Source organism: Grampus griseus (genome assembly GCF_964374135.1).
Source record: "Grampus griseus genome assembly, chromosome: 16".
NCBI lineage: Eukaryota > Metazoa > Chordata > Mammalia > Artiodactyla > Delphinidae > Grampus > Grampus griseus.
The window spans coordinates 27,684,896-27,711,477 of NC_139010.1; the positions used below are offsets into that span (position 1 = coordinate 27,684,896).

Here is a 26,582-nt window from a genome sequence, read left to right on the forward strand (position 1 = left end):
CACAAAAATAAGGATGTTTATTAAACTCATTTCTAGCCCACAGCTAGGGCTCATATTCAGCTCTATGAGCCACCGTCTGACCTCATCCCCATTCAATGTGAATGACATTAGAGAGGCCGGGCCACAGGTTGATCCCACAGTAAGGGGTCCCTCCCACGGCCACTACAGATAAGATACACTGCTGGGGATAAAGAGGGAAAGCATTGGATTAATACGTTCCTCTTCACCCTGCCTGGACCCTCTCATTTCCCCCCCACCATCCAAGACCATGGGCCAAAGGTGCCTAGTACCATCTTGTGGGGTATCAAGGGAAGCCCCTTTATTAGACCCCAGAGCTATGGGAAAGGGATGCCCTTCCCTTCTTAGCCATCCCAGGCCTCGAGGCCACTGAGGTAGAAGGGGGAGGGGCCAGGCCACTCTAATCCCCCTTGTGGGCCCTGATCTGGGCTTGCCCCTTAGGGAAGAAGGGGGCTTTTGCTGGTACGGGAGGCTGATACATCAGCCCGGACTGGAATGCTGCAGTTCTTCCCGAAGCCACGAGGGCACTGGCTGTCCAAGCCGGCTCAGCAGCTTCGACAGCTCCAAATTATGGTTCCGGAAAAAATCCGTAAGGAAAAGGCGGGACTAACAGGAGAAAAATGAAGTCAGAAATGGTAAGGAGTGGACAAAATCAGATCTTACAGGTGGAAAGGGATACCCTGTCCCTGGCTTTGCTTACCTCAGTGTCCATATCTGGGTACTTCCGGCCTTTGCTCTTGCCTAGACAACGAGTCTTGCCACCTTCAAGTCCCTGGCACCAGAATCCCTTATCTTCATCAAACCTGCTCAACAAGAAGAGGCCATTAGGTGACAGAAAAGAAATCCAAGCCTCATAAATGTACACTACCTCTCCCAGCCCAGAGGGACACATGTCTCTCCTTGCAAGACAGGGTAAATCCATGTCTCTTCCAAACAGACACGGTCAACCTGCTTCCCCATTTCCCCCAGAGTCATCCTCCCCTGGGTCATGCTCTCCCACCTGAGGGTCCGTGTGTAGTTCAGAAAGGGTGTGATACCCAGGAACTTCTGGATGCTCTCCATTGAGGCAGCTGGGTTGGTACGCAGTTCTTGCCCATCCACAATCAGCAACTAAAGGGACAGGGATGTGGTTCCCTCTGTATTCCTTAGAAGCCTCTGGGCTGAAGGGAAAAGGAGGGGAAGGGGACCCCCATGTGGGCTACCGGGGAACTGTACCTGTCCAGAGGGGTAATATGTCAGCCAGCGTTGCAGATGGGTGGAATAGTAGCCAGGGACAAGACAACGGTCCTGTAGGGAGCGAAGTGCCAGAGGGGCATGGGAGGAGGCTGAAATCACCTGGTAGAAGGTATAGTTCAGAGCAACTGGGTCTCCATGTGCTCGCTGATGCTGACGGACAAGGAACAGGAAGGCAAGGAATTGGTGATTTGACAGCATTGTTCTGCCCTTCCTCTTAGTCTAGTGAACAGACAGCACAGGCACCCCTCCCCAAGGCACTAGCTTAGTTTCCCTACCCTCATTCCTTTCTGTCTCTCTAGCAGTCACCGCCTCTCTTAAGTTCTGATGTGTGCCTAGCTTCAGGCTCACCTGGTACCAGGAGTAGGCCCTGTCAGCAGGGTTGGTGAGCACAGTGATGATCTTGGCTCGCGGCAGGAGGGCAGCCCCCCGACGTGGTACAACCTCTGAGTCAAAGTAGGTGGCACTTTTTTCAAACAGGAAATCAGTGCTGGCATTAGAAGGGACAGGGAAGAAATCCATGTACCTAGGAAGTAGTAGAGAGGAGAGGCAGAGAATTTGCAGAGTGAAGGGGCCGGACATCTGTGCTGGGAGAAGCTGGAATGGGGTATTTTAGGGGAAGGGAGTGTCCTGAGAAGCATTCCAGGTCTCACCAGTCAATGCCCTTGTGGTAATTAGGGCTGCTGAAGAACTGAATCTCCTCAAAGGTGCTGGGGCTTGGGAAACTGCTAGTCACAGCTGGGTGGAGGCTCAGGAAGAAGTGAATAGCTGTGGTCCCTAAATGAGAGACAAAGTCCAGGCCATTGTGGGAGAGAATCCACCTCAACAACATCAGCTTGAAAGAGGTGAGAAAATAATCACTCTGGGTGGTAAAATACCGTTTGGCCAAACTAGAGCGAGAAAAGGAATGCCTGAGAGAGGCCCAGCGAAGGGTTAAAATGGTAGTTCTCAGCCTTGATTGTGCATCGGAATCACTTGTGGGTCTTTCAAAAAAAACTCAACAGATGATTCTGATGTATAACCAGGTTAAGAATCACTCAAGGGACTGGATTAATGAGGGGTGGGTATGAGAAGGGAGTTCCTTGGCCAAAGAATTCTTTGGGTTTAAGGCAAGGCAACAGAAGTTGCCTAAGGATGATTCACCTGTCTTCTGGGGTCCCACAATGAGGAACTTGGGGAGCCGATCACAGGTTTTCTCCTTGGACCAGATATCTTTGTGCCTCTTGTCATCACAGGGATTCTGAAGGTGAGGCCAAGAATCAGATAATCTTTTCCTCAACGGCCACCCCCATCACATCTCTAGGTCAGCCTGAGCTCCACCTGTACCTGCCAAAGGGGGCTTCGCTCTTGAGGGAAGAGGTCAAAGTACTTCCGTGCGAGAGGGACAGGAGGAAGGGTCTGTAGGCGCAGCCGTGTCCAGCACTGGAGAAAGCGCACCAGGCTCTCAAAGGTGTACAGGCCCAGCCGATCATTTCCATAATTAGACAGATGAGTCATAAAGATGCTGATCTGAAAGGGGGTGCCTGCATGTCAGATTTGGAGAGCCTACCCCACTTCAGAAGTGGGCTTGGTGAGCAAAAGTCTCAGTATGCAAACACTTTGGCTGTCCAATCTTCTAGCCCTTCCTCTCGGCACCTTACCGGATTAAGCAGCACTGTCAGAAAGAGTTCTCCACCTCGGATGCTCCGGTCTAGTTCACGAGAGCCTCCGGGATACTCATTATAGAAGATCGTGTGAGTGAAGAGGCCACACGTCTGCCGTGGCAGCACCTGAAGGGAAAAGAACAAACAGGGACAGATGAGATTTGAAAGGTAGAATGAGAAGTAGATTAAGGACAAAAGACCTGAGGCATTAGGATTCCCTGGGTTTGTAGAGGACCCAGTCTGAAGTTACAGCAACAAAGCTCTTGCTATGTGCAATATGACTTTTCATCTCTCTACCCCTTATATGGATGAACTTGGACAATGCAGGTTGGAGGCTGTCCAAATGTGGGAGTTTGATTCAAGTCCGTATTGGGAGTCCCTCACCATAATGCCATTGTGAATGAAGCCACGGCGGTAGCGGGCAGGGCGGAGATGGGGATACTCCTCAGTGCTGGTCACCTGGATGCCCCACACGGATTTCCAGGCCTCATAGAGCTGTGTGTGGATGGGATACACGCCGGAGTGGTGGGGGGCCACAGCGTACCCCAGATCCGTGGGAATCCCATGCTCCTGGGAATGGCAGAGACTCTCACCAGGACCTGGTGAGGTTTGGGGAGTAGAGGGTAAAGAGGGTGGGGATGCCTCCACAGAAAGTAAAATGGAAAGGGTGGGGAAAGGGTACCCCATTAGGGTAAGGTGGAGAAGGAAGCATCATCTTTGGGAGAAAGTATGGGAAAGAGATCCAAGGGTCTCACCAGAGCAAACTGTTTGTTGAGCCTCATCTGGTCAGCCAGCACGGAGCGATTGTGGAACAGGTGTGGCTGCATGTGGCTCCACATGTGGGGGAACCACCAGAACTCTTGGCGGTGCTTCAGCAGCATGTCGTCCCCTGCATCCTCCTCCTCTGTCCCTATGACCACACACTGACCACTGACCACAGCCGGTCAGCCCCTGTGCCCTCCTTTGTTCTGTAACAACACTGACCACTTTCCATCCTTGGGACAACATTGCTGACCTCTGCCCACCTAAGACTATTTTCCCGATTGCCAACCTGCCCTCCAGCCGCCCATGCTAACCTAAATTCATACCCACTGCTAGGCCCTCATAGCATTCTGACCCCAAACCTTGCCCCTTTTCTCCAACCTGTCTGCCCAGGAGGATGGACAGTGAAGAGACAAACTAAGACTGATACGCTGAAGGAGCAGGGGAATAAGCTCACCAGTATGATAGAACTTGCCCGAGAAGCCCAAGTTGAAGGTGAAGTTGGGGACTAAGGTCCTGAGTTTGTTCTGGGTGGTCAACAGAGCCTGGGAAGAGTAGCAGGGACATGAGAAATCAGGAGACTAAGAAGGAGAAAAATGAGAAGTAGCATTCTTCTTGCCTAGAAAGGGTAGGGAGCGTACCTATGACAAGCTCAGAATCAAGGAAGGGACTCTGATAGGACAGAGCTTGAAACAGCTTCTAAGGAAAGAAATGAGTCAGGAAAAAGAAAGACTGACCTCAACATCAGCCACCTTCATGCGGGTTCCTTCCTTGCCCACAAAGATGTCATCGATGTCTACCAAGATGTAACGGTCAAGGTCCAAGCAGAGGCGCTTGCCAGTGAGGTACGCAACAGCATCAACAAAAACGAGTTTGTGAAGCCAGAAGGAGAGGCCATGGCCAAAGAGCACCCGCTGGATGCCATCGTGAAGCCCCAAGTCCTGTACCACAGTGGGAAGCCGGGCCCGGCGAGGCAAGGGTCCTGGCACCGGGGGCTCAGCTGGTCGAAGGCTGGCAAGAAGCACTGGTTCATATGTGCTATGATTGGATTGGAAGATGGTCCAGTCATCACCGGGCAGTGGACCCGGCTCCAGGCGGCTGGGGCGTGTGAGATGCAGTAGTGGGGCAGAAGGATTCACTTGGTAGTCCTGGAGCCCCAAGTTTGAATGTAGAAAAAGGGGAAAGCCCTTGAGCTGGGCACTCAGTAAGCTATGCTCATGGGCTCGGAAAAAGCCAATGATGCCCACACCATACTCCACACAGTACCGGTCTAGCAGTTCCCGACTCCAGGCATCCAGGTTGACATACTTGAGCAGGTTCTCATAGATGACCAAGACATACCGGCCACGGGTATGATCAGTCAGTGTGGGCATGTCCCCTCGGCCAGGTGCCAGCTCAGTGCTATAACGAAAACGGCTGGACTCCAAGATGGCCACAATCTCCTGCCCCAGCTGTGAGTATGCGCTCTCCACAAACACAAGGACCACGGGTTCAGTTCGTGCTGTCTCTGGCGGCCTGGGGGGCCGGGGTGGGACTGGAGGCCGTACAGGGCCAGGACCAGCTGCCCCACCACTACTGCAGTCTCCCAAGGGCAGGGGCAATGGTTCCTTGGCCTTGGGGCTGGTGGATACGTAGTAAGCCAAGAAGCCCATGGAGCCCAGACTGAAAGCGATCAGCAGCAGTATGAGGCGGTGCAGTTCCAGCTGCCGAGCTGGGCGTACCACCTTCCACAGCTTGAGCATGGCGGGGGAGGTGAGGCAGGGATGGGGACTACCTTAGGGGATGGGAGGTAGGAGTTCTATAGGCTGAGGCTCTCTTGGGAGGGTAGAAGGATATGAAAAGAGGGGAAAGGGATTCCTGCAGGGTCAGTTCCCTGAAAAGGTGGAAAACAAGTCCCCTTAGTATAGGATAGGGGAGGTAGAAGGGGCAACAGGGGGCAACTGGACAGAGTCCATTGGTCTCAGGTCACCATGGCCCACTGGCCCATGGCTTCAGGATGCAAATCTAGCCAGGCTCCACCTTTGGTCCTGGCTGAGCTCCTCACATCAGAGGTCAGCAAAGTTCACAATCTCTGCCCTCACTACCTGTAAGACAGAAATCAATGGGTTACTTCTCTCCTTGAAACTGTGTCATTAATCCATTCCCCTCTTCACCCCATTTCTCTTACCTCCTGCTCACAGGATGGTTTGTTCTCCAGAAAAAAAAAGCTCCTGTAGAAAAACAACATAATCTGAGTCTCATACTTTAGCTTCACAGCCTGTTCCCTTTCTTAGAATACTGTCTAAATTCTCCCCCCTGAGCTAAGCTCAGAATTGAAGCAGTATATCCAAGGTCTGGAAGGGAACAAATTTCCCATCGACAAGAGGCCAAACAGCCCAGGAGGCTGAAAATGAACCTGCTCTGAAAGGAGTTCCCAACCCGTGACAGAGCAGTTGGTCAGCCAGCAGGAGCTCTGTTCGTCCTGTGAAGAAGGGACGGAAAGCCCCAGAAGTCCCGTGCTCCAACAAAATATCAGATAAGAGGAAACTCATGTGTCTGCTAATGTTCCTCATCTATCAAACCCAACACCACAGGCTAACAGCACTAATGAACTTGCAGTGAGGTGGGGAAATTCAAGAGGAAAGAGAAATGGTGTTAGCTAATCATTCTACTACCTTCCAAATCCAGAACCTGGGGATTCTCTTTTCCATTGCTCGTGAAAAATTACCCATCCCTCCCCTTTATTTCACTTGTGCCAGTGTCAAGAGGGGTGATAACAATGTAGCCCCAGAGCAGGCCACATCACTGGCACCTAAGAAAAGCTAGAGAGCTGAGTCCAGAGTTTGTCTCCTTATCCACTCCAGTTCTCTTTCCTAACTTAGCCTAGGTGGTACTACACTCTCACCCCTGAACAGCTCAGAAGGGTCCTGAGCTAGCCTGGAGAGACATGAGGAATTGAGTCCTATTACAAAAACAGAGCGAACTGAATGGGGCTGCATGACAGAGAGCAACAGGAGCTTAAGTAGTACACAATCAATTATAGAGAAGGAGTAAGAACAGTCGGATCAGAAAATAGTTTTAAGGAGACCTAATTCCGGAGACTTTTTTCCTTAAGTAGACTACTTCTAGAAGCTTTACCGTCACTCTCCCCACTTTAGTCACTCGAAGTAAGGCCAGTGGCTGGAGATCTCTCTCTACCACACATCCCACACACACACATACACATCTCCGGGTGATTAAGCAGAGATGGGGTCCTTCAGAACTGAGAGAGACAACTTAAGAACAGTTCTGCTTTGGCCTGGGTAAAACTAATCGGCGTGAAAAGAGAGCTGGGAAAGGATCAAAATGGTGATGGGAAGGGACGAATCCTAAGAATTAGAGGAAACTTTTTGGGGCAAACACAGTAGTGAGAAGAAGTCACTGTGAAGCCGATACTGGGGGTGTATCACCCCCGAGGTTAAGAATAAGAGTTAACATTTACTGAGGGCTTACACTTTGCCAGACATTCTTCTAAGAGCTTTCCATATATCTAATGCTCACACCGGCCCTAAGAGATAACTAATATTCCCATTTTACATATGACTAATTTGAGGTCCAGAGAACTTAGCAACTTGCCCAGGATCACACAGCTCAGTCAGTGGAGGAAATGGGATTCAACGTCAGGCCTGTCAGGCTCCAGCCCTGGTCTTAACCACTGCATTTTAGCTTCGAACCTAGAAGAAGCAGCAATATTCAGGGAAGGGGTGATGAGGGAGTACTGGGGTGGGAGGATAAATGCTGAAGCGGGACCGCGGCGGGGAGGGGGCTAAAGGTGCGGGCGCAGCAGGAGGAGAGCAACAGAGGGGGGTGCTGGGGAAGGCGGGGGTGTGGGCCCCGCGCTGGGAGACCGGCAGTGCAGATGCCGCGGGAGGAGGGGGACCGAGCAGCGACACGGGCGTGGGGGGCTGGCACACGGGGGTCGCGGATGGAGGGCCCTGCTGGTGGGAACATGGGCTTACAGGTGGGTATGGAGAGAGTCGGGCGTGGAGCATTAAAGGGGATGGGGCAAGGGGCGCGTGGAGGAGTCTGCGGGGACATAGGGGCGGGCGTCGGGCTGGGGGGAGCCCCGAGGGGAGGAGGAGCCCCGTGCGGAGGGGACGAGCCGAGGGGAATGAGGCCACTGCCAGGGCGGCCTGCGGAAGGGACGGGGGAGGGGAGCGCAGGCCGCCCCGAGGGGCGGCCGGGGACGCCCCTGCGGGAGGTTTCGGTGGCCACACTGAGGGAAGTCTGTGAGGGGAGAACTGCGGGGACCGTGGCTGGGGGCCACACTCTGAGCGGGGGGGGGGTCTCCTCAAGGGCGGCTCACCCGGCGGACTGGGCGGCGTCCCCTCTGTCCCCGGGCTCCGCCACGTCCCGGGGCTGCCCGGCTTCCCTGCTCTCGGGGCCTCGGGCTGCGTCGCGGCGGCTCCGCCATCTCCGAGCGAACGCTCTGCCGCAGCCGGGCCCAACCACCGCTCCCAGCGGGGGGAGGCGGCGCGCAGCCGCTCGCGGCCCCACTTCGGGTCACCCCCGCCTCCGGGCCGGCCCGCCGCGCTGCCGAGGTGCCGAGCCACCGAACGGTGTTCCGCAGCGCTCGGCCGAGCCGCAGCCTCATAGACGGCGGGCTCCGAGCGCCCCGACAAGAGGCGCCCCCCTCCTTCCCGCGCAGTGGCACGGTCCGGCTAGCGTCGGCGCCGAGGGTCCCGGAGCCGGGGCGGGCCGAGGGTGTGGGCTCTTCCACTCGGCCCGGCGGAGGGGGAGCCGGGCCGGCCCACTGAGGGGCGGGAAGGCTGTCCTGGACGCGGGCGGGGCCCGGGGGCGGGGCGAGACTCAGAGCTCACCCGCTAAGGGCCCGAGTTCTTCCCCCTGCTCCAAACTCGCCTCAGCAGACCGGGCGACTAATTGGAGGCTGATGAGTTTATGAGGAAGTCTTATTCTAAAATGAGCCCAAAAGGGGTGGGAGAAGGTACATCTTCTCCACCTGAAGCCTTGTAACCCAGGCTGTTAAATCTAAGCCTCCGGCCATAAGCCTCCAACAGCAGTAACACAATGGAGTGTTTAAAGGTTATTTTATTAAATATCTTCAAGGTTTCATTGTAACAAAGCTATGAAGGGTCTACCAACATTCAGAACAAACACTATTTTTAAATTATTTCTATGTCATCATGCAAAAATTCTGCATCAAATGCCTTCTCATTTCCTGTTTAAAAGGTGATTTTTTTTTTTAAGTCTATTGTCTATAGATGCTGACATTAGCCCCAGAAGAGGATTAAGAATGCTAAGAAGTGGGGCTGGAGCAGCCATATGAAGCTATGGGTCTTAATGAACTCTAAGACCATTTGTCTTCAAGCCAGCAAAACCAAACCCTGTGGTGAAGGTGTCTGCGTGCTGGTACTGCAGGCTGCAGGGCAGAAAAGGGTTAGGGCCCAGGGGCTGGGGCATGCAGGAGGTGCTCAGCGGAGCCTGGCTAAATCCAAGCACCAGCACCTGTGAGTCTGCTCTCTTCTCACCTGGCTCCAAGGTAAACCTGTAGCTTTGCCTCTTCTCCCAGCTCCTGTGACTCCTTAAGGCAGTCCAGGGAGCTGGGGCCCACCCATCTATCCCCCAGTAGTGCAGACATTTGTGCAGACAGGTCTGCACAGTTGTTTTGGGGGAAACCAAGGCCATGACCAATTGCTCCTCCATTATCTTCTCTGCTACCTGCTTAGAGTATAAATTTTTCCCTCCTGGAATGGAACTCCTTGAGCACAGAGAGGGACAATGAATGTAGGAGCCTTGGCTCTGGACATCTCTTTTGGGTACATGCAGGTGAGAGACAGGGTGATGCCCATGCAGATTGTCCAGCAGTTAAGTCTATACTTCAGTTGGTCAGTAAGGAGGTCTCTTTGTAGAGGATACCTCTTCTTGCCCGAGTAGTCAGGTCAATCTCAAAGACAGGAAAAGAGATGGGCGTGCAGCAAGGGAAGAGGAAGAAGGGAGGCAGCCCCGAGGGCAGCCTGAATGCATAGAAACAACCATCACTCAATCCCGCTGCCTCACTCTTCCCATCCCACAGGGGCACTTGGCAGAGGGCCCAGGTCCAGATGAGGGTCAGCACAGGGACCACCAGCATGAAAAGGCAAGACAAAGATGATCCAAATCAGCACGGAAACAGAACTGCCAAAGGCAGCAGGGGGAGCCCAGACCAAGGCCCGGCTCTCTCCTTTCTAAGTTATAAGAAAACAAACACAAAGCAAAGCGGCAACCCCTCCCACTTCCCAGCTGCAAGGATTGGGCCTCAATAGCAGGGCCCACGTGCATTGTGCATCCTATAGAAATGGATGAGTCAGTGAGTGCATGTCAGACTAACACGAGGTTTCTCATCAGCTTTGTAGCGGACACACTTCTGCAGCACCAATTCTCTTCCCGTCTATACTAAATGGTACAGTACAGCAATGTCCGGGCCCTGCTTCTCAGTCCTGAGCCCACTGTTTCTCAGCTGCCTCCACGGCAGGCTGGGAGCTCCGCGTTCTCTCCCAAGTAGGTCTGTTGGCCATGATGTTCTTCATCAGCCTCATTCTAGGCGTGTATACAAATTCTGAAGACGTCCATTCCTAGACCTGGGGCAGGTAGGCCACCTCAGGGGCTGTAATCACATCACAGCCCCCAAAGTTCTGTCAGAGTTCTTGCCTGGTCCCCTGAGTCCATGGAGGCCAGAGGCTAAGCTCACCTCTTCAGGGCTGGTAGGTGAGCCCATTGCTTGTGCCAGGATGGGCATCACACAAACTCCTGCCTTCTTGCTAGCCCAAGGGCTATTGGTGGTTTTAAAACGCATCACGGTATGGATCCCATTTTTTTTTTAAACGATCTTCTTTTCTTAAATGTAAAAAACACCTCGGTACAGCAGAGACAGACACGAAGGGCGGGCGGGAGGGCTGCATGCAGGGGCGTGCATTGGCTGCTGCCGCTTTGTAATTTAATTGTTTTAAACCTCAAACGAACAGGACTGCCGCTGTCACTCAGGCCCTCCAGAGCCACTGGCTGCGAAGGTTTGACCTCCGGCTGGGATCTCCTTATGCCCCTGTCAAACAGAACAGACGTGGTAACAGAACAGAGGACAATACCCACACAGAGGAGTTCCAGAGACTTAAACACACTACATACGTGGTCAAGTCTGCCTGAGAGGGTGGAGGATGGGGGAGAAGCTAGTATTTAAACATAACACTGCCTCACATTTGCTTACTAAGTGCTTTACTTACAAGTATATTATTTAATCCTCACCACAACAAAGGAGGTAGCCACCGCTCCTTTTTTTTTTTTTTTGGGCTGCACTGCAGCCATGTGGAATCTTAGTTCCCTAACCAGGGATCAAACTCGAGCCCTCTGCAGTGGAAGGGCGGAGTCTTAACCACTGGACCGCCAGGGAAGTCCCTCCTTCTTCCTTATTGACAGCTGAGGAAAATAAGGCTTAGGGAGGGGAAGTAACCTGTCCAAGGTCACCCAATTTGGAGTCAAGGAGCCAGACCCAAGTCTGTCTGACTTCAGAGCATGACTTATTACAACCACCACACTGTCCAGCCTTCACTACTCTTCTGGGATGGCCCGTGTATCCTCCCCCAATGCCACCTCTCAACCTCTTCTTCCTCCTCTGACCCCACTTGTCCCAGCCGCTCCCCAACCCCCCACCAGGTGCACCTGTGGCTGAGCTCACTGCAGCGGTGCGGCAGGGGCCCCTGAACAGTGATAGTGGACATTGAGCCACTTGCCATCCCGGCGGTGCCAGACTCGGGTCTCCTCTGACTGGCTGGTGCGAGGCCGGCCCTGCCCATCGATGTACTGGGTAAGGCGGATGTAGGCGATGCAAGCCGCGTCCTCTCCAATCACGTGGACGTGCGGGTTCAGGATGGTGGTGTGGATGGGCTTGCTGTTCTTGGACAGGACTGTAGGGGGCAGGGAAGGGTGGGGTAGGTAGGAGGGTGTCAGGCCTGGGGACTGGCATTTTCCTCCCAGCCTGCACTTCCCAAGTCTCACCCTCTCTCCAGTAACCATTCTGTGAGTCTCCAAGTCCCCATACACCTTCCAGAGGCTGGGAAACCCCATCAGATTAGTCTTGATTATTCAAAAGGAAGAGAAAGGTGTGGAACAATGATAATAGCAGCTACTGTTTTAATCAGACATTGTGCTGAGGGGTTTTACATGCATGAGCCATACTCCTTGGTCAATATTATTTTCTTCTTTATAAGATAAGGAAATAGGCTCAAGGAGGTTAAGTAATTTGTCCAAATCACACAACATTTGAACTCAGGACTATCTTAACGAAAGCCTATGATGATCTTTCTACCCTAATAGGTGGGTTTAGATTTCATAAGGGTTGGCTTGTCCCTAATTAGGGTTATAGAGCAAAATCAAGAACTTAAAATATTCAAAATTGATTTCTGATTTTAAAAAGATCCAAAGTTAAAAAAAAAAAAAAGTCACCAAAGCACCAAGCTCAGGATATTCCCAGGGTTCCCAGGTCCTCTGGGGGAAAACCAAGAGAAGATGGGTTGCCATTATCAGCAAACACTATGGATTGTGTTGCTTTTATTGAGATTCATATTTTACTTCAATTCAAATATTAGGGGCTACATGAGACCTTTTGGAGAGCTTCTATAAATTCTGGAATTGCTTCTGGCTGACAGAATTACCTAGATAACCTAGGGTTTATAACCAGCTAAGACATGGAGAGGATGGCAGTTAGTAGAGAAAATAGTGAGAAAATAAAATCCAGGGCAGGATCCTTTCCCAGGATAAAGTGGGAAAGATGAGAAAAAAATAAGAAGGGGGACGGTCTTACTGGAAAGAAAGATGGGAGGAGGAGATGAATCAGCTTCTTATCCTCTGGGACTTCCAGGAACTGTCCAGGGCATATACCCTGCCCCCCTGGCTCCCAGCCAGGACTCCTATCTCCCTCATGGCTAGGAGGACCCTAGCCACAACTTCCGATCTCACAATCACCAACAGCGCCCTGTTACTTGCTTGCACATTCTTATCATGGTTTTAATTTCCTCTACTCTGAAACCTGCAGACACAGAGCTGAGATCATTTCAACCTAACCTCGCATGGTTTCCAATCGTCTTGGAACAAGGCGAGGCTTAAAGAAATACAGTGGCCTTGATTATGGCAACTGGCATTGGCACTGCCACGAGGCAGCTGCAGAATGGAGGGGCAGGCGGGGCTGTGGAGGCGGCCCTTTGAAGGTGCCAGTTGAAGACCATCCTCAGGGCCCAAGGGGGCAAGCACATAGACCAGGGTGCGGCAGGCAGGTCCAGTAAGGGAAAAGCGGGCAACTGGGAAGAGGAGAAGGTGAGCGGGGACAGAGGCAAGGGGGTGAGGGGCAGGCAGGAGTATCTCAGCAGCACGAACCCACTCACGATTCTCAAAGTAAAACTTATGGAAATCCATCCCTTCCACGAGGTTACCGAGGGCCTCAGGCTCAAAGGAAGTGAGGCCTGGATCACAAATCTTCCTGCAGGGGGAAAAAAAAAAGCAGCCCATCAGTCTTGTACGAGAATTACTCGTCTCTCTTCCCCATCAGTGGTGTCTGTCCCGCAGCAGGTTATCTGTGGGCTGGGCCTGACAACACGGCTGCGATCTTAGAGCCCTGCCTGCCAAGCCACTTAGCTCTGCCCTTTCAGCCCATGGCCCAGACACCACAGGCGGGCTCAATCACTGATGTCTACCTGGAAGGGCTCCCAGGCTAGGGGCCTGGTGTTTAACTCAGACACTGTGTGCAAGGCCCAGCCTTCTCTTTACCCCTGGTCCCAGCTGCTTTTTGGGAAGAGGGAAGGCCTCGAGAGATGACTTGGGTCTCAAGGAAATAAGTCTCTACTCACGTGTAGGCCTCAAAGTCCCCATTGTTGATGGCCTCAATTAGTTGTTCTGTGATCTTAATGATCTCCTGTTTTCGCACTGTGGGGGGAAAAATATAGCAATTTACCCGTGGGAGACTGGGAATCTCCCAAGTGACGGAAAGCCCTCCCCAATCCTTCAGAGAATCCCCTGTGATCTCTCTGACAAAGACATCCCTGTCTTCTCTGTCTTTAAGGCCCTTTGCAGGAAGATGAGCCCACCTTTCTCTCCATTCCCCCTCTGTTGTCCATAGAGCTAACGACACACCCCCCCCGCCCCCGCACAAAGCCCGCCTTATGATCCTCTGGCCTTTGCCTCCCTCTCCATCAACAACCAGGATGCAGAAAACACTCTTGTCTTTAACAGCTGAGGAGCCTGACACATTGTGAATATTCTGCCCTCAGTCTGTGTATCTGATCCCTAGCAGGTTTAGCCTCTCAAAGAACCATCTCCCGATAGGGCTGTTTCCACCACCCACTTGCTTCTCTCACCTGAAGGGGCTCAGTCAGGTCTCAGTTACCACCTCCCCACCCCCAGCCCTCACTTAGTGGTCCAGAACTTAGCCCTGGGCGACAGCCAGCCTGAGAGCAGAATCTAGCCAGGGATGAGGTCTCCAAAGGATGAACAGAGCCCTGGGATGGATGCTTAATTCTCTTCACCCTGCTCATCTCCTCCACAGGGCTTTTCTGGGATAAAGGATCTTGGAACTACAAACACTCTTTTTTAAATGGAGCCTCTCACCAGTGAGACAGTTCCGTTTACCCTGGACAAGCCTTGGAAAGGCTCTAAGTCTCATACCAGCTCTCAAGCCAGGACATGTCCCTCAGGAAAACCAAGACAAGCTTCAGACGGACAGGCAGGCAGAGTTGGTGCCCTCAGAGCGCCCCCAACCCCAATCCCAAGCCAAGGGACTGCTGGTAACATCCTGCTCTCCTAGGCAGCTCACTTACAGGGAGCGCCACTATTAGCAGAGGGTACCGCCAGGGTAAGGGAGGCCTCGTACTGAGCTCGGGCTAACCCTGACCGGAGCCCCAGGCTGGCCCAGGCCACAAGCCTTTCCTCACAGGAGCGAGAGGCTGCAAGACAAATGTGAGCATTAGGACAGCACAGCTAAGGGGCACCACTGGGAGAAGGCAGAGCAGCCAATGGTACAGCCAGGAGGGGGGCTCTACAGCCACCAGCACCACCATGGGGGCAGCTCTAGGTGCATAAACAGGAGGTGAGGGGAACCACAGAGCTCTATCCACTTTCTAGAGGCAAGCAGGTAGGCACACGTACACACACACACACACACACACCCTCTCCAACCCCACCACACCCATCTGCAGGACCTGACTGGGGCCCTATGGGTGAAGAGGATCGTGTTTAGAAACTCTGAAAGGAGACGGTAGGAGGGAAAGAAGCAGACAAAGGCATCCTCTACAAAAACACAACTAAAAATATAAATACAAGCTACCATTAACCCAGCAAAGCATCATACCCAGACATTCTACTATCCCATTTATTTTTCGTAATGCTATGAGGTAGGTGCCATTTTATCCCCACTTTACAGATAAGTAAACTGTAGCTCTGGGAGGTTAAGTTACTTTACACATTTTTGAAGGTAGTGTAGCTGGATTTAAACTCAGGCCTGTCTCACCCCAAGCTCTTAATATGATATTACGCTTAGCCTCAAGAAGCACCACATCCCGACATGGTTTCTTGACTATGGCAAATTTCACCCCCCCACCCCCTGCCCACTACCCTGGACCTGACTTCTGACTCCACCTTTCTTCCCACTCGGTGCCGAGGCAAGGCCCACTGCACATCCCAGTGGCTTTCTCCTCCTTCCCTCCTGCAACGATCTTCCACCCGCTCTTCATGTCTTTGGGCCCCAGTCTCAGGGCCCCTGCCTGGTCTTAACAGCACCTCCAATCAGCTCCCACACCCAGCAGAGGCTGAGCTCCTGAGGCTGACCAAACGGACAGCTGGGCTGGGCTGACAGCTCTGGGGAGGGGCTGGGGGGGGAATCCCCGAGGGGCTTCAGGACAAGCCAGGGAGACGGAAGCCAGAATGTGCCTCCCTCACACTTACTGGCTGAGGAGCAGAGAGAAGGCTGGGGCTGCATGCCTGCAGAGGGGGCTGTTCTGTCCCGGGAGCTCCGTCCTTCAGGCACCGAGCTGCCATTCCCAGTGCGGAGCGGGGCAGCTAGCCAGCCAGGGCAGGGCAGGGCAGGGCAAGGCAGAGCAGCCAAAACAAACAGAACAAGGCAGGTGAGCGAGCAAGCCGGACAGGACCCGAGCCCGTGGCACTGAGAGCCGGGGCAAGGCGATGCCTCGGGCTGCTGTGGACGCTGGACCACGTCCCACGCCGCCGCCTCTGCCACAGAGGCCTCCCAGCTGAGAGCCCCAGGAAGGGGCACAGACCTGGGTTTGTGGCTTCCAGAGGAGCCTGCGAACAGCCTGTACAAGTCCTGGGGAAGATGTTCTAGGGGGCAAGGCTACAAGATCAAGAGCCCAGCAGTGCAGGAGCCGCTTACCCTGCCAGCATCGCCAGAAGTGAACTGATCTGACCTCAATCCCAGCAGCCCTGGAAGCACTGTTCTTTACTGCCTTATACGTTTATGCTTTCTTTTTTCTTTTCCTTTTCCTTTTTTTTTTTGGTATTACCAGAGATTTGTTGCTCCCTTATCGCCGCTGGGCATGCTCTCTCAGCTCTGTCCTGTAACGTTCCTCCAACTTTTCTGAGGACCTGGCCTAAGGTCACTTACTGAAGGCATGGGAGCAATTCCAGGAGGCCAAACCAAAGAGCAGGACAGAGATTCCCAGCAGCCTGGCCTGCCATGCCTTCCCACACCCCCTGACACTCTGGCCAGGCCCAAACTTAAGCTGGTGGTCTGCACAGGACCACTGGGACAGGGCCAAATGTGGTTCTGACTCCGTCACTCATACCAAAGCTTTGTGATAAGAGTGACCAACCCACCCCGACGTGTCCAGGACTGTCCTAGTTTTAAAACCAAAAGTTCCACATCCTGGAAATCACTACAGTCCTGGGGAAATTGGGATGACTGGTCACCCTACTAATGGCTCATGACATCTATAGGCTGCTTCTGCAGGGACTCAAGATGTCCCTGTTCTGGGATATCATATCGCAGCAGCAACAGGAACAGTTCTCTGAGCCCTGGGCCTCAGGAACAGCCCTCGTTTAGCTATCCTAGACTTGGGGTCAAAGAAGAGAAGCCACTTGCCCAGCCCAGCAACAAGAGACAGGGCCTCATATCTTGGCCCATGGAAAGTAGCTTTTATGCCAAACTTTCTCCTGGCGTATAAGGAGCCACCAATCTCAGTTCTGGGGGCAGACAAGGCAGGTGCCCCACTGGAGCCTAGGTACCTGGGACACTGCCGGGGCCCCTTCCCCACCAAGGGCTAGCACCTACCTTTGAGGTCCTCATCTTCTGTGGTGGTGTTGCAGCTCTCTGTGGAGCCCTGCAGGCCAAAAAGAACAAGTTTCTATAAATGAGGCCCTTGGAAACCAGAGGAGCCAAGCAGAACAAAAGCAAGAGCATGTGCTCCTACGGGAGCTGCAAGGAGGAATCAGAAGGCTCTATTTCCACCCTTGCCATCTGACTCCTATGAAACTCTGGATTCCCAAACACCATCCTGAGTCTTCCCCAAGTCAGTAAATGTACCACTTATCCAGTTGTTCAGGCTAAAACCTAGAGTCATCTTCTAGGTTTGATTTTTATGCTGATTCTTTTCTTTCTCTCTTTCCCTCATATCTTAATTATCTAATCTAAAACCAAATCTGTCAGTTCTACCTGCAAAATAAATTACGTGTCTTACCTCTTCTCCTCAAATGCACAGCTACAACCTCAGCCCAAGATGCCAACATCTGGCACCTGAAATACACAATAGCTGCCTGGTCTCCCTGCTTCCACACTTGCTTCCTCCCTAAAGTTCTTGCCCATAACACAGCCAGAGTGTAAATCAGATGCCATTACTCCCCTGCTAAGAGCCTCCAACAGCTTCTTATTGCTGCTGGAAAAAAAAATGCAAACTCCTATCAAGTCCTACAGAGCAGGTCCTGTCTGCTCCTCCAGCTTCACCACCCTCCTGCTACTCTCCCCCTTGCTCACCACACCCTTAGCTCTGATTTCTTCTGTCCCGTATATGTGCCAAGCCCCTGCCCTTGCATTCCCTCTGTCCAGGGCACTCTGCCTCAGAGTCTGCCTGGTTGTCTCCTTCCAGTCTTTTAGTTTTTAGCTCAATTATCACCTCCTGAGGGAGGCCCTTCCCCGACCACTTAACTAAAGGCCCTGTTCATTATCTATTTACTTTGCATCATTTCTTCATAGCACTTATCACTACTGGATTTTATCTTATTTATTTGGTTTTTGGTTTATTATCTGCCTCCCCTACACCTGTGGAGAGGGATTTAGTCTCGTCACCTCTGTAAACCAGAGCCGTGGATGGTTTTGGGCTCAATAAGTATTTACTAATGGTAGTGAAAATACGGAGACAAGGTTATTGAGGGCATAAAGGAGTGAGGCAATGGGGAATGACTGCTCTAGGGTCTGACTGCCTCTGTTTTTCTAGCTAATGTTTACTCTCATTTAAACTTCACATGGAAGAAGATTCTACTTTTATTATCCCCATTTTACAGATAAGGAAACTGAGGTGCAGCCTGGGAGAGTGACTGGTCCAGGGGTCCAGGGCCAGGATGCAAACTCAGGCCTGTCTGGCTCTAGAGCCTGAGCTCAGCATCACTAAGGTATGATGCCCTCCCTGGCAACAGAGTGATAAACAGGCATGTGCTACCCCCAGCCTAGACTCTGCAAATACCTTGGCCTTGAGGTGCAGCCTGCAGGCTGCCATCTGCAGGACGCTTAAACCCTGTGACCCAGCCCACCTGTTTCCTGCTGACCTGGAAAGCAGGAGACTGGTTCAGGAGCCACTTACCTTGATCCCATCTGTAGCGTTGTGGACCACAGTGGTTTGTGGCTCCTGTGAGGGAAGATGAAAATTACCCTACTGACCTGGGGACAGACCTACAGCTCTTCCCTAAGGGACGCCACCCCTACCCCAGAACCCTCGTACATTGACCTTATGATGACCACTGAGGTCCGCTCGCCAGCCATGCTCACAAGACAAAATATCCTGGCTCAACTGGGTCCCAGGCAGCTGGAAGCCCCAGATTTAGGGGACAGCACTGGCTGGTAAGGAGGAGAGGCCTGGCACTTAATGGAAGCAGGTACTGGGGAAGCCGAGGACAAGGGCCCCTGTTCCTGAACCCTGCTGAATCTGAGTGTCCTTTCTCCCACGGGACAAGTACACTGGAGGAGCTGTAGGCTTGAGGGAACAGGCTGGGCCCTGACAACAGTGTTCATCAAGGGGAGTGCAGGAGGCAGGGATGCTGGGAGAGTGGACTAAGGTCTCCCAGAAAGACCCAGGATGGCCCTCAGCAAGCTGAGCCCAGAGAGCCGCCTGCTTCACCCACCCTGTGCCTCTCGCAGAGTTCCTGTCCCTACAGCCCCACAGCAGGCAGCTCCAGAGGCCACAGGAAGTAGGAGGGGCAGCACAATTCCCCCTCCCTCTCTCCCAGATACCCCCTGCTAACTCTAGTTAGTCACCAGCAGAGGGAGCTCTGAGAGCACACAGTGCCCCTGGCTGAGCCCCGACAGAACTCGGACAGCATGGGGGCTCTCCAGGAACCCAGACACCTCAGCACCATCCAGAGGTGGGGGACCCCAGCCCCCCTTCCTATTCATTGCTTTGCAAAGGAGAGGCTGAGGCAGATTTTACAAGGAGGCCTCCAAGAACTGATGTACAGATCCCAAGAAAGCTCCTACCCTCTCCTTTTATAAGCAACTCACCTTCCCGGCCCCTGCAGCAGACCCACTGAGGGCCCAGCCTGGGGCTGGGAGGCTTAGCTGAGAGCCCTGATCACTCTCCCCCCGCCAAGAGCAAAGAAGCAGGAGCAGCAGTTCTGCCATGCAGGAAGGAACACGGCCAAGCACGACAGTGAGGGGGAAGGGGCCTATGGGGCAGTGCGCAAAGCAGCCTGCTCTATAGGGATGAGAAAGGAAAAGGGCCAAGGAGGCCTGGGAGGAAGCAGGAAGGAGGGGAGGCAGCCAGGGGCAGGGGCGGAGAAGCGGTAGTCAGGAGGTACCATGGCCGTCTGCAAGGGCGCGGGCTCTTGGGCTGGGCTTACGAGACTGTTTTTGTTGTTGCTCTGTGGCTGAGACAAGAAAACAGATGGTTTAGTTCCTCTAGAGTCACCAAAGCCGCCTGACTCCCAGACCTCCCTTGCACCGCCGGCCTGGCCCGGAGGAGCTAGGCCTGAGGTGGCCTCCATAACACTACGGGATGGGAGCAACGGTTGGAGAGATGATCAGAGGAGATTATTTGGAGGGACCCAAAGACCTAGCCCAGGAGGCATCCTCGAGGTGGGATGAGCCCGAAGACTTGTTTTAAAGCATCTCTCCAGAAATCTCTGCTGATGCCAGGTGCCATGTCACTGAACAATTATACTTCACACCCAAAGAAATTCAGGATCTTCTCACTTTATAGGGGGAAAGGAGTGTGGTTTATAAGAAAGCAGAGCAAAATTCAGAAACTCTGGGTCCCCTAACTGTGGGCAGTCCCCTGCTGCCCTTTCAACCTGCCACCTGCATATCCTTCCCCTTACAACACCAGACTGAAGCCTGATCTGAAAAGAAGAGGAACAAGGAGAGGAAGAAAACCTGGCCTAGGAGATGGTGTCCAGAGAGGAAAGGGGCGGAATTTGGATACAAAATGCATCCACTGACCCTAGGGAGTAGAGACAGGGCTGTGCTGTTGGCCTTTCTGCCTGATCAATCTTCGACCTGGTCAGCTGGGAATGAGGGCAGAGCTCCAAGGAGTAGCAGGTGAATCCAGAACCCAGTCCCCAGGAAAGAGTAGGTTGCCCAGCATGCCAACATTCCCAACAGCAGACCACTGGGATATCTCCTTGCCTTTCAAAATATTACACTGAGTGGCACAGCAAGGGAGGGTGGGGGGAGGATAACGAGGAAGGAAGGAGGCCGATCTCCAGGGCAGGGAGTCCTATTGATGCTCTCTGCCTCTTACAATCCCCTAACCAATACACTCAGTCTCACTGGGAGTGCCTGTGGAGTCGGTGGCCACTGAGGAGCAGCCTGATGCCTGCAAATTCTTCAACAAGCAGAGAGACAAATGTACAGCTACCATCTCTGTGCAGGGCGCAAATGAGGGCACACTGGCAGCTAGGATGTGCTTCTTCTCTCCTAAAACACATACAGAAAGCCATCCAGACTGTCCTACTTCTTCTTGCCTGGAGGCCTCTTTTATGGCCCCTTGGACCAGACCTGAAGCCGTAACTTGCTATCAATGGTTGAGATGTCCCCAAACCCAGGGCTAGGCATGGAACCTCAAGCCAGGCACCTAAGTGCTATCAGACTCCGCTGAATTCTGCAGGCTGGAGAAGGGGGGCCCCAGGAGTAGAAAGGATGTGGATCTAATTTCACATGAACTCTGCTCTCTTCCATATTCCCCCAGAAAAGAGCAGACCCCTCCTAGCTCAGCTGCTGATATGGACCTGTTTGGGGCTGATTGGACAAAGCTATTCTATTTGCAAAGCCCAGCTGAGACAGGGGGCAAGGGGGCAAGGACTGCAGGGTGTCCGTAAAAACTGCCATATCTGCAGAGGGCTGGGATGTCACCCAGGTGGCCCCACTTCTGGCTTTAATAGATGGTTTCATAAGGATTCAGGCTGCTGTGTTCCCCTGGGTGTCCTGTGTCCTATGAGAAAGAATATGCGCTCTCTGCAGCCTTTCAGCTGTTGCTCCTGCGGGCAGGGTGGGAAGGACGAAACACCAGACACAGCGTGCTAATGGGCACTTGCACAGGGGAAAAGGCCAGGAGAGTGAGGCTCAGAGCTGAGAGCCTACAACCGGCTCCTCCGCACACCACACAGAAGTCCGCTGGCTGACAGTCTGTAGGAAACGGCTGCTTGTGCCCGGTGAGCAGGGTCTCTCCTCCTGCGCGACCGTGAGTGAGGGTCTCCCCTTGTGCTTGCCACCTGGCCCCGAATCCCTACCAGCTTCACATCCTGCCCTGGGCTGCTGGGGGCAGTCCAAGTGCTGCAGCAGGGAATGCCATACCACACATTCCAGTGCCCGTTTCTTAGGCCGCTGGGCCACCTCGGGCAATGGCTCCCGCCTGGCAGGACAGGCCACACCTGCCCGCACAGCACAGACATGCAGTGAGGATGAGTGAAGCACACGCACATGGCAGAATGGGTTTGCGTGGCTGGCAGGCGGGCGCAGGCAGCATGGAGCGGGCGGATGGGTGGGCAGGCAAGGCTCACCATTAGGTGCACGCTGGAACTCGACTTCCTTTTCTGGACACACCACAGCAAAAGGGAAAGAGAAGGGGAAAGAGGAGGTAAGAAGAGAAGCACAGAGACGCTGCAGGTTAGTGCACCAGCATGGGCTCTGCCTCAGGAGAAAAGAGCAGAAGGAGGAGACCTGGAGTCCAGCACCAGAAGGGTTAAAACAGCATCTAGACAGACAGGCACACACACCCCTCCAGACCCTGGGAGAGGAAGAACTCCTCTGCTGTCAGGTTCATAAACACAGATTGAGGATATTCTGAGGTGTCTCAGATTTGCTCAGAGAAACCTCTTAAAAGGAGATTAAATCACAAGTCTATGAGAGTAAGTAACATTTTGCTGCAAATTTATAGGTTTGGGCTTATCTAGCTCACCTACAGGATTATTTATTTTCTTTCATTACTAGGTCTGCCTGAAATTCGAGTGAGCAGCTATCAGGTAAAGAGCAAAAGCTACTCTAGGTCATCCTGAGCTTTAACAACATTTGACTTCTGAACCTACACTTTTTTTCACTGGACTCCCAAAACTCCTTTTCAGAGAAAGATGTTGAACTTTTGAAAATCATCTGACAAATATTAAATTTTGGCATTCATTTCTTTGTTGGTATGGCCATGCTCATTTATAAGATTTCAATGTTTTATTGCATTTTGTAATTAGGGGGCAATGGAAAAGCAGGCGTGCTGGTGATTAAAAGTGCAGTGATCTTATGGACACAAAGATGTAAACCACGGGGAATGCTGAAAGCAGGGATGCCTTAGTCTCAATTAGAAGCTCAAACGCTTTATGTTCAGACATGAAACAAGAGCAGAAAAATAAAGACCACACGGAACACTGAAAATATATCTTGGAAGACTGTGTCTAAAAGGTGAAAGGTAATTGAGGATTTTATCATTAGCTCGCTGGGAGATAGAAGTCCCCTAGGAACATGTCTGTGTGTCTTTACTCGCATATTCATCTAACGATAGCCAACAAATGCTTACTGAGGGCTATTCTAGGCATACTGAACACAGATAAATGTTCCTGCCCTCAAGAAGCTGACACTCTACTTGAGAAGACATTTTTGAGAATGTATTCTATTCAAAAGAAGGGGACTACAAGTATTTAAAAGAATGGTCCACAATTTAGAAATAGGTCTAAAGAAAAAGAAAGCCTAAATATAATAAGGCCTCTTGCTTTAGCCTTTTTTTTTAAAAAAATAAATTTATTTATTTATTTTTGGCTGTGTTGGGCCTTTGTTGCTATGCGCGGGCTTTCTCTAGGTGCGTCGAGCGGGGGCTGCTTTTTGTTGCGGCGCGGGCTTCTCATTGTGGTGGCTTCTGTTGCTGAGGAGCACAGGCTCTAGGCGTGCGGACTTCAGTAGTTGTGGCACGCGGGCTCAGTAGTTGTTGCTCACGGGCTCTAGAGCGCAGGCTCAGTAGTTGTGGCGCACGGGCTTAGTTGCTCCGCGGCATGTGGGATCTTCCTGGACCAGGGCTCGAACCCGTGTCCCCTGCATTGGCAGGCGGATTCTTAACCACTGTGCCACCAGGGAAGTCCTAGCCTTTCATATATACCCACATATGAGATTTTACTTCCAAATTATCCAAAAAAAGGGAGTTGCTTTACATTCATATATATACTTCTCCCTTTATCCAACCAGAGTGGTAACACTTTGAAGGAAGGTCCTATCTTATTTGTCTTGGTAATCTCCATGGTTCCTAGCAAAATGTCTAAAAGTCAGCATACGATCAACAAATGTTTGCCAAGTTCAACTGGGTTTGTTCACTCTAGTTTTTCCCCAGGCTGAAGCAGAGCACAGGTTTCTAACTTGCCTGGAATTACAGCACTGAAAACTCTGCAGGGGCACAGACCAGGGCCAGTCTTGGAGTCAAAAGGCCATGCAGGTTGCTTTCACCCAGACCTTGCCTTAGGCAGGGTACTTTCTGCTGTCTGCTTCAACTAATGGGGAGTAAGTTCCCAACTTGCTCCCAGCTGCCTCTCTTACTTAAACTGCCCTGCATGAAAACTTGAGATAATCCTTTCTACTCATGGGTTAGTTTCTACCAGGTGAGCAGGCTTCTTTCAATTTCTTTCTCCATCCCTTCAGGGTTTTGCCCTCAGCCATGCATAGCTGGCCTCCTCCTCTGGCAGCCTGCAGCACTGTTTAATTACCAGATCATTTTAAACAACCATACTTCACTTATGTTTAAAAATTAAATATTAAAAATTTTAAACCAGAAAAAGGTTCAAGCCTCCTTTCCACACTTAAACAAATATTCAAACGGTACTTAAGGAAAATAATAGCATCTCTCTCTTCCTTTTGTTTTTCCTCCCTTCCTCCCTCCCTTCCTTCTTTCCTTTCTTCCTTCTTTTCCTTATTTCTCTCTCCTTTTCTTTGCTTCCTCGCTCTTTCTTTTAAGATTGGATGGTCATTCTGGCCTGGGACTAGTGGAATGCACAAGTTGTCCTCAATTAGGGGCCCCTCAAGTCTTGTCCTCTTAAGTGGCTCTCACTCCTCCATAGACCCTGGGTCACTGGCATCTTCAAAGAAACCTAGCCAGAACCTGAAGTCCCCAAATTCAACTGCACAAGGTAGACTTACTGCTCAAACCAATGCTACTATCCGAGCATCTGTGAAAGCTTCTGAACAGCAAGAAAGAAATCTCCCTATGGACTTTAAGCAGCAGAAACTGGGGAGGGGGTGTGGTGGGCTGGGAAAGGAGGATGGGGTCTAAAAGAAAGATCCAGGATGTGACAGATCAGGATCTTCTGAGAGGCCTCACAGGCCTCCCTCATAACACAGGTTATCACCTTGACTTTCAAGAAGGCCCAGAAAAGCAAAACCCCGCATACCTTGCCTTGTCTTTTCCTTCCTTCCCCTTTTGCAGTACTTTCATCCAACCACGCTGTTCATTATTATATACTTGTTCCTGATTATAAAAGGACTGCAGCCACATTACAAGCAATTTGGAAAAGAGAAAAGAGGGGAAAAAAACACCCATAATCCTATCACTGTTACCAGTCTTTTGTGTATGCAATTTAAACATAGCGTTGTAAGCTCTATACAAGTTTATGCCTTACTTTCTTTTAATGTCTTACTTAAAAAATAAATAGTATCTTAATTTTTATTCTGATTATCAAAGTAATACACGGTCTAGGTGAAAAATGTAGAAAATACAGAAAAATGTATGAAATAAAAGTTTCCCAAATTCCCATCACCCAGTGAAGTTACTATTAACACTTCAGTGGGTTTTCTCCCAGTTCTTTTTCTATTCACATATCATACACTGAATATAATCTAGAAGTACTTTTTTTTTTTTTTTTTGCGGTACGCGGGCCTCTCACTGCTGTGGCCTCTCCCGTTGCGGAGCACAGGCTCTGGACGCGCAGGCTCAGTGGCCATGGCTCACGGGCCCAGCCGCTCCGTGGCATGTGGGATCTTCCCGGACAGCGGCACGAACCCGCGTCCCCTGCATAGGCAGGCGGACTCTCAACCACTGCGCCACCAGGGAAGCCCAGTACTTTTTTTTAAACAAAATTTAGACAGTACTGTATGTACTGCTTTATATCCCACTTTTTCCACTTGAAACATTTCTGTTATTATATAGTCATAAAAATTAATAACTTTGTAATGGTCGATTAGATTTCCCATAATTATTTAGTCATTATCCTTTGGGCTTTTGATGTTTCCCATCTTCTCATGGTTATAAGTAATGTCATGTTGAACATCTTTCTGCTTTCAGTTTTTCCATATTTTGAGGGATTCCTTTAGGACAAATTCCCAGAAGTAGAACTAAAAGGTAAAACAGGAAAATCTTTGTGTATTTTGACACACAGGCTGCTTTAGGAGGGGTCATTCCGACTTCCACCACCATCACAACTTAAGAGTCAAGAGATGGCACCTCGTTTCCACCTGCCTCTCTCTGATACCAGTGAGGCTAAACATCCACATTTGTTAACTCATTCTACTTCCTCTTTTCAGATTGTCAGTTCATCTTCTTTGACCATTTATCTGCTGGATTTTAGGGGGTATTCTTATTTATTAGAGAAAGCTCTTTTGTATAAAAATATTAACTCATCCCATCACATCTGCTATGAATATTTTCTCCAACCTGTCTCTTGTTGGCCTTTGAATTTTGGTTGGTCATGCCCTTCTTAAACTCTTGCATCTTAGCTTCCGTTCCCACCTCTATATTCAGTCTTTTCTCAAGCATAAAACTCATTTACGGAGTACCTAATCAGGGTCAGAACCTGGGCTAGGTTCCCCGCATATGTTCTCATTTAAAGCAATTTAGTATCCTTCTCAGCATTCCTGTAAGGGCTGGCATTGTTGCACACCTCTGTTCTTCCTCCACCGCTTTCTCCATTTCCTTTGCTAATTCCTCTTCTTCCAGCTCCTTAGTAACAGATAACCCTGAAATTCTGCCTTTCCTGGACTCTTCAACATTTGTGTGCTTTGGATTCATATGGAGGAATGGGAGTGTTATTAAAATTCAGATTCTGCCTCCCGCCCAAGGCTTCCTGAATCTGAATTCCAGGCTGGACCCTGGAATCTGTGTATTTTAACTAGCTCCTTAGGCAAGTCTTACGTGGCTGTGCCTGAGGCCAGTATCTACAAAGTTTTGCCAGAAACCTACTCCTTAATGACACCTTTAACCCGTCCTCTCACCATCTCAGCTGTCACTGCTTCATTTCAGGTCCTGTTTTGTG

The 26,582-nt window shown here is 51.4% G+C and overlaps 2 protein-coding genes across 17 annotated transcripts in view; both read right to left on the reverse strand.

Moving 5' to 3' along the window:
• Nucleotides 1-28: 28 nt before the first annotated feature.
• On the reverse strand, nucleotides 29-7,263 carry NDST2 (N-deacetylase and N-sulfotransferase 2). Its single transcript, XM_082673883.1, has 14 exons — nucleotides 5,824-7,263; nucleotides 4,394-5,740; nucleotides 4,114-4,201; nucleotides 3,650-3,804; nucleotides 3,279-3,464; nucleotides 2,892-3,020; nucleotides 2,578-2,760; nucleotides 2,395-2,491; nucleotides 1,905-2,028; nucleotides 1,603-1,777; nucleotides 1,234-1,404; nucleotides 1,019-1,128; nucleotides 719-821; nucleotides 29-624 (listed from the first exon to the last, which is right to left on the reverse strand). The coding sequence occupies exons 2-14, from the start codon at nucleotides 5,396-5,398 to the stop codon at nucleotides 499-501; spliced, it is 2,652 nt and encodes an 883-aa protein (XP_082530009.1). The 5' UTR covers nucleotides 5,399-5,740; nucleotides 5,824-7,263; the 3' UTR covers nucleotides 29-498.
• A 1,555-nt stretch (nucleotides 7,264-8,818) lies between these two features.
• CAMK2G (calcium/calmodulin dependent protein kinase II gamma) overlaps nucleotides 8,819-26,582 on the reverse strand; it is a 54,149-nt gene continuing 36,385 nt past the window's right edge. For 2 of the 16 annotated variants that reach the window (XM_082673288.1, XM_082673279.1), the window contains 9 exons: nucleotides 21,870-21,902; nucleotides 19,671-19,739; nucleotides 18,461-18,505; nucleotides 16,939-16,987; nucleotides 15,597-15,710; nucleotides 13,508-13,583; nucleotides 13,046-13,140; nucleotides 11,328-11,572; nucleotides 8,819-10,713 (listed from right to left, as the gene is read on the reverse strand). In XM_082673288.1, coding sequence (XP_082529414.1) covers nucleotides 11,340-11,572; nucleotides 13,046-13,140; nucleotides 13,508-13,583; nucleotides 15,597-15,710; nucleotides 16,939-16,987; nucleotides 18,461-18,505; nucleotides 19,671-19,739; nucleotides 21,870-21,902 — 714 coding nt within the window. In that variant the 3' untranslated portion in view covers nucleotides 8,819-10,713; nucleotides 11,328-11,339. The remainder of the gene's footprint in view (nucleotides 10,714-11,327; nucleotides 11,573-13,045; nucleotides 13,141-13,507; nucleotides 13,584-15,596; nucleotides 15,711-16,938; nucleotides 16,988-18,460; nucleotides 18,506-19,670; nucleotides 19,740-21,869; nucleotides 21,903-26,582) is intronic. The other 14 variants (XM_082673290.1, XM_082673287.1, XM_082673293.1 and 11 more) reach the window with 7 other exon arrangements.